This window comes from Nicotiana attenuata, chromosome 3, assembly GCF_001879085.1.
Source record: "Nicotiana attenuata strain UT chromosome 3, NIATTr2, whole genome shotgun sequence".
Taxonomy (NCBI): domain Eukaryota; kingdom Viridiplantae; phylum Streptophyta; class Magnoliopsida; order Solanales; family Solanaceae; genus Nicotiana; species Nicotiana attenuata.
Window position 1 is genome coordinate 22,406,168 of NC_031991.1, and position 6,412 is coordinate 22,412,579.

At 35.6% G+C, this 6,412-nt stretch overlaps 1 protein-coding gene across 1 annotated transcript; it reads right to left on the bottom strand.

The window, feature by feature from the left end:
• Nucleotides 948-6,186, bottom strand: LOC109223403 (putative ER lumen protein-retaining receptor C28H8.4). The gene is made up of 6 exons (XM_019387701.1): nucleotides 5,777-6,186; nucleotides 3,280-3,479; nucleotides 2,225-2,365; nucleotides 2,036-2,116; nucleotides 1,422-1,546; nucleotides 948-1,317 (listed from the first exon to the last, which is right to left on the bottom strand). Exons 1-6 carry the CDS (start codon nucleotides 5,997-5,999, stop codon nucleotides 1,269-1,271), a joined length of 819 nt encoding a protein of 272 aa, XP_019243246.1. The 5' UTR covers nucleotides 6,000-6,186; the 3' UTR covers nucleotides 948-1,268.

Genomic DNA, 6,412 nt, shown 5'->3' on the forward strand with positions numbered 1-6,412 from the left:
AATGACATTTCGCTAAGGGCCTTCATGCTTTTAATATAAATATAGATATAGATAGATATTGTCATAAATATTTGAACTACTGCGTTTATTATCTATATCTATCTAATTTCGGATATTTCGTGCTAATCGTCCTTTTGCTAACACATCAGATCTTTTATGACTCCCCATATCATACGTCTGCGTGTCATTGACTAACATACAACAACATACACAGTGTAATCCCACAAGTGAAGTCGGGGGTAACCTGTACACAGACCTTACCTCTACCTTGTGACGGCAAAGAGGTTGTTTCCGATAGGCCATCGGCTGACAGTGTTTTTTAACTAACATATGTATTCTTCTCATCTCTTTGTTCATCTCATATTCTTCTATTTTTCTTCTTTCCTCAACAATGGTAGAGTGTCTTAGTTTATCTAGAATCTGATTAATAAAAATGGTCCTTTTATTCCACAATTCGGTGATCAAAACTTAAGGACCAGTCCACAAAGATGTCACTTTGCATAAACTCGTAATTAAAGGTATTCAAGCCAAACCTTCATACTACAGTGCAATATGAAATTGAACCTTTTAGCTTTCCAGAGGAGGAGTTAGGTATACTATTCTAGCAAAAAGGATCACTACCGTTGATATATTGATAGAGGACTAAATGACAAATCTGTACTTTGCCCAATTGCCAAGCCATTCAATGGCATCTATTAGATCAAGGTGGTTTTCGGTTACCAGTACGTAGGTGCTCTAAATTCTTATGATTTGTCTTTCTAGCCCTTGTGAACGTCTTTTCCTAATGTATTAAAGAGGGCCTCTCTAACCGGTGAAAAATGGTCGGTGTCCACTAACGACCATTCCTGACTCGACATCACCTTTGAAAGCTTTTCATATTTGCTATTGAATATGTATTATAGCTATGGGATTTTTTGGGTTGGAAGTGAAAAGAAACAAGTTGTTAATATTGTCATCAAACAGGCACTATACCTTATGTCAAAATCAGCATCATTAATCATTCAATTTAATTCATGAGAACTACAAGTGTAACTACCTTTCTGAAGCTGTAAAATTAGAGCTCACAGAAAAAAATTTAAACTATGATTGCCAGAAAATCAACTACTACATTTAGAAAGTGCTAGCTTTACATAACATCCAGTCTTGGTCTTGCCACCGGAGAACCTAGATCAAGTTGGACTGCGTAGATACAATAAAAGAAGAAGAAAAAGCAAATGCAAGGCAAGAAGGGGACGAGAACCTTGTCCATCACTTAGCACAAGCGTCAGTTACACGACCCCAGAAGGAAGGCGCAAAACCAGCTGTCCTCCGAAAACACTGCAATACATGAGAAGACCATGATCAATAGAGCATTGTAAAAAGCAAGGCAGGCATGGATGCCGGTATTCAAGAAACAGATGGAAATGTGAAGCTTATTCAACCTTTTAACATAGTAGTAACAGAAGTCTGCTAAGATGAAGGTTTGAACAATTTCAGATATAAGAACCATAGAAGGCCATAGACCGTGACCCAATGCTACTAGCAGATGGCCACGACTGTCCAAAACCTGTCGTCAGGCCAAGAAAAACTCAGAAGGTTAGTAGAATTAAATAGAATACATGCAAAAATGGATTTAAAAGAATGACAATATCCCTCAATCTCTAATCATAAACTTATGCCAATGAACAAATCCTCCTATATGAAACTTGTCCAACCAATTTAAAATCCTTCATCAATTTTATAGAATGTATTATAGTCAGTACTTGGTGCGCAACCTGATTTTGTGCCCAAACCAAACTAAGGGAAGTGTCCTGTAGAAAGGCACCATAAGGCACTTAAGAACTAGGAACAAAAAATGATTAAACAAAGCACCGTACAAGCTCTCATTTTTTCTTCAACTAGAAGACTATTCAAATCTATGCTAGTTTGAATCATAAAGTAGAACGACGAAAAGCTTCTACTAAACAGATACTGCATCTACACCAAATATGAAGGAAAGAAAAGCTTGTCAATGAAATTTATCTGATATGTGTCATCAGAACTTTGCAAATCAGACCTGGAGAACCCAATGAGCGCAGCTTAAGAACCTTGCAATACCCAATGCAAATACATAATGAGCTGTGAATGGTTCAACTATCTGTATACAATATAACAAGTAGGTTATCAAAGCTTTCAAAAACGTCTTAACCAAACTCCCAAGCCAGAACAAAAGTTTCGAGAAAGCAAATGTGCATGTTTATCATACCTTAGTGTTTTGCATGACACGAAGTTGAGGTAGCACGGAAACTGCTTCCAAGTAAACACAGAAAGCCCAGAAGATTCTGTTGATGAAATGATGTGATGTTGATGGGTGAATCAGTAAGGCTAAGGCAGCACAAGGGATTGCCTGCACAAAAGTGTGCGAAAAATTACTTCTTACAGAAAGCCAGCGAAAATCTCCATACAGCGTGTGTCGCAAAGGGTCATGCAACCAAAATTTATAAACTAAAAGAGAGGATGATATAATTCGACTTGCATGGATAAAGATATTTGACATTTCCCAAATTGCAAAAGATATGTGGAACTGAAGGGAAGCTTCTACAGTTATGAAGAAATAGAGGTTTCTTGTCATTTCCCCTCACGTACCATTACTAAAACTAATAAAATATTCTCAAGTTTCCAAATATTTCAGATCTTCTTTTTATAAAAGCCAAATATTTTAGATCACTTTTTTTTTGTTGGATAAAGCCAAAAATATGAGATTATTTTTTGTTGGAGTTTGATATAGCTTGACGTAAATTATACATCATAGAATAGTGAGAATGGAACTCCTTTCCTTTAACCTTCAGATCTACTCAAATGCATTATACTAAACTGAACAAACTTCATCATCTTACAAACCGCTTTAGTACAAATCACAAGAAAACGGAGAGATATCAGCGCAAATGGATCTTTTTGAATCAAATTCCTAGTTATCTCTATCTTTATCATTTGTCAGTAACCTAGTAAAAGTTGTAACATAATGCTCATTATTTATTATTCAACATAACTTATGATAAAGAAAGCCGATTGAGTTACACCTACTGCCGAGCTCTCCCTTAATCAGCTAAAAGCGGTAGGTGTAGCTATATGTATCAAGGATCATCACACCAATGTATGGATTACCAAAGAAAAACTTCTCAAATCTGCCCCCCCCCCCCCCCCTCTCTGATAGGGTAAGATCATATTAGAAAGCAGTATCACGCTGATACTTACGTCCCTAGTCTAGACTCTGTATAACACTATAACCACATACATAAGTGAGGCTGTTTGAAGACTTACCACATAATAAATTGCACAATTGTCTTTGTCCTCCATGTAACTTGATTTAAGATTGAAACGGATCATATAGATAACCCACAAGGTTGTAGCCAATGTAGCTAAATCAAGTAAGGTGTGTATATCATATTCCATGACGAAACTACAATACAGTCTAACCGCCAAAAACATAGCAGTGAGCTCCTGGGATTTGAGTGAAAGCCCTGCAATAGTATAAAATGAGAGTTACAAATAATCAGTGGAACATAAAAGACAAACAAAGACCGACAAGGCAATCAAAAAAACCTAGGATGGGATTGAGTCGGGATAAAACTGAGAGATAGATTCCTATTTTAAGAAGAAAAATTCCATTTTCTAAAGCTAGAAACATGATAGAGAAAAAAATCAAAAACTATTATTAAAAGATCACAAAAGAATATAGAACTATATTTAAAAATAACAAAAAGATAAATGTTGTCTTATGTGTAAATAAGATGGACACATGACTTCAAAGAATGGAAGACATGAAAAGATACTCTCACTATTGATTTCGCCAGACATCAGAATGAATTTTGGGGTTATATCCAGAGGCCAAATTTAGCCCCCATAGAAGATTGACTATGAATTAGTTTAGACAAGATGTTGTGCCTAATGTAGAGAGTTCACTTACTTGAGTTCAGTCTTCCAAGAAAATGAGATGGAATTAAAATAAGATGGTTGAATAGATGAATGTTACAAGAGCTTTATGGGGTAGGAAGAGACCTAAACAAAATTAATAGAATGGCACGAGCAAATGTCACATGGGAACAAATGTTTTGCTTCTCGACCCAAAATATTCATAAAATGAATGTTGCAGAAATGTCGATATTAAGATTGACGAACAATTACAAAAGATTGGACAAGACATAAATAATATATTCGAAAGGAAACCAAATAACATGAAAATAATAAAATGTGAAAAGGTCAACTAAGATCATTTAGTCATGTCCTATGTAACATCCTTATGAACTAGTTCTTAGGGTCAACACTATGAGAATTAAAAGTGAAATAACATGGTAGACCCAAAATTCTCGAGGAGAGAATTTGTCTCAAAGGGAATACAATAAAAAATCAATACGGATTTAGCTAAGAACATAATATTAGAGAAGCAACGGATCCACATATCCCACTAATTGAGGTTAAGAGTTGATGTTGTTAATTTTACAAATATCTGATCTTCTATTCTGGTAAGGCACTTAAATGTTCGTGTAGGGATATAACTAATAAGTATGAGATCTAGAGAACCTCTAGCTCTAAAGAACACTTAATTTGCCGTAAAATATGGATTTTTTAGAGTTGGAATGAAATGGGCATGAATGGATACAGAGGATTCATATAACCAACCCAACTAGTTTGGGTTGAGGCATAGCTAATTGGTTGATTGTTTGATGCCCAGAGGTGTGTAAGTGTAATTAGGTAAAGAAGCAGCAGGCAAGTAAACCCGTACAGGTACTTGTGCTTCTTTAAGGGAGAAAAAATGCTTTAGGAATCTCATCCTAAGAGACTGTCACTACCAAAGAACCAGAAAGCAAATGCTCGACCTTATGTTCACCAGCACTGTGTTGATTTAAAAAAGGATACGGAGGAGTGGAGGAAACAATCGTCTGAGAAGAATTAAACGATCATGTCTACACCTTCTACTCTAACAACAAAAAGATGCCATACTGCCGGAGCACTAGCCGCTAAGGCAGCTGAGGTAAAAACAATCTCCAATACTTCTCATGTTTCCATACAAATACAAATGATTCATGACTTACGTAGCTGCTTCATCCAACATCCAATGGTGGCCCATACTTTAGCAATAGACATGAAAAGGACAAATGCTAACATAGGTATAGGACACCTTTTTCGCATAGTCCAACTAGGAAGGTGGTACCACAAAATTAATTGGTCACATTCATAACATCAAAATGTCAACAAAATCAATATTATCCAATACAACTAGAACCCCTCTTTCTTGATCATAAAGACAATAGTATAGGACTAAAATTAACAAGATGTGCTTTCCCTCATCCCCATCCCAATCACAACCTCTTCAAATTTACAACAACCTATAAATTGACTAGTTAACATAAGCAAACATAAGATACTCTGCAATCAACAACTCATAAGGTGAATATGACCCGTGGTAGGATTAAACAAGAAAAACAATGTCCTCATTTATTCCATTAACTTTCAATGCAAACCAAGAAAATTAAACCCCTAAAATTCAGCAATAGTAATAAACCTCAACTCTATTCATCTGAAATTACATTAAACAAATTTATAGAACACTATAAAATTCCCCAATTTTATAAAATTAGTGGCTTTGTAAAAGTAAAAGGATCATTAAGTTATAACATCATCTATATCAAGAACCACACAAGGAACAATCAGATCTTTTGAAATTCTTTTTTAAAAAAGCACCTTTTTCAGCTTCCCGTGTTTAACAATAAATAAAAAGGAAAACTTTTTGTATATACAATGGTAGGGTTGTTATTACCAGCACAAGTTTTTTCTTTCATGAGCTTATAGATAAGGACGGAGATTCCGATGGCGTGAACAGCTTCGGCAGCCACGAAAAGGTTGTCGTGATCGTGGACAATGGCGCGTAGCAGCACTAACGCCGTCATGCCGGCGACCACCGCCAGAAAAGCCTTCACTTTTGGCGGTTGCCGTCGAACCCATGTTGACACGGCGTGGATCGGCCTCCTCGGCGCTTTCATTCTGCTTTCTTCGTTTGTGCAATTCGGAAAAGAAAAAAATCGACAATGTAAGTAAAAATTTGGAGCGTTTGTGCACGTCGATGTATCTACTACTTCTTCTTTTTGTAACTTACTTTACTTGATTGTAAAATAAAGCTTGTTTTGGGTTTTTTCTACGGATTGGGGCATTCAGATTCAGTGGAATTATTTACAAGGGTTAATAGCATTTTTGGTCCCTCAACTATTGGAAAATTCTAATTTTAGTATTTGTGATATTTAATCAAGTACATCTAATCTTTAATTAATTGAAATATACACTCTTGATTCTTTTACTTGTAGATATTTATAAATTTACCATAGTATTAATTGTTCTACCATATAATTATTCATGTATTTTATTCAGTTGTACTGTTACTCTACTCCATATTTGATGG

Bases quoted from the DNA above. Each gene is read 5' to 3' on its own strand.
- LOC109223403 (XM_019387701.1), bottom strand. From the start codon at position 5,999: ATGAAAGCGCCGAGGAGGCCGATCCACGCCGTGTCAACATGGGTTCGA. The intron at 2,366-3,279 runs GTAAGTCTTCAA...ACTTTTGTGCAG, and splicing joins ATTGTGCAATTTATTATGTG to GCAATCCCTTGTGCTGCCTT. The intron at 1,547-2,035 runs GTCTGATTTGCA...GCCTGACGACAG, and splicing joins GCGCTCATTGGGTTCTCCAG to GTTTTGGACAGTCGTGGCCA.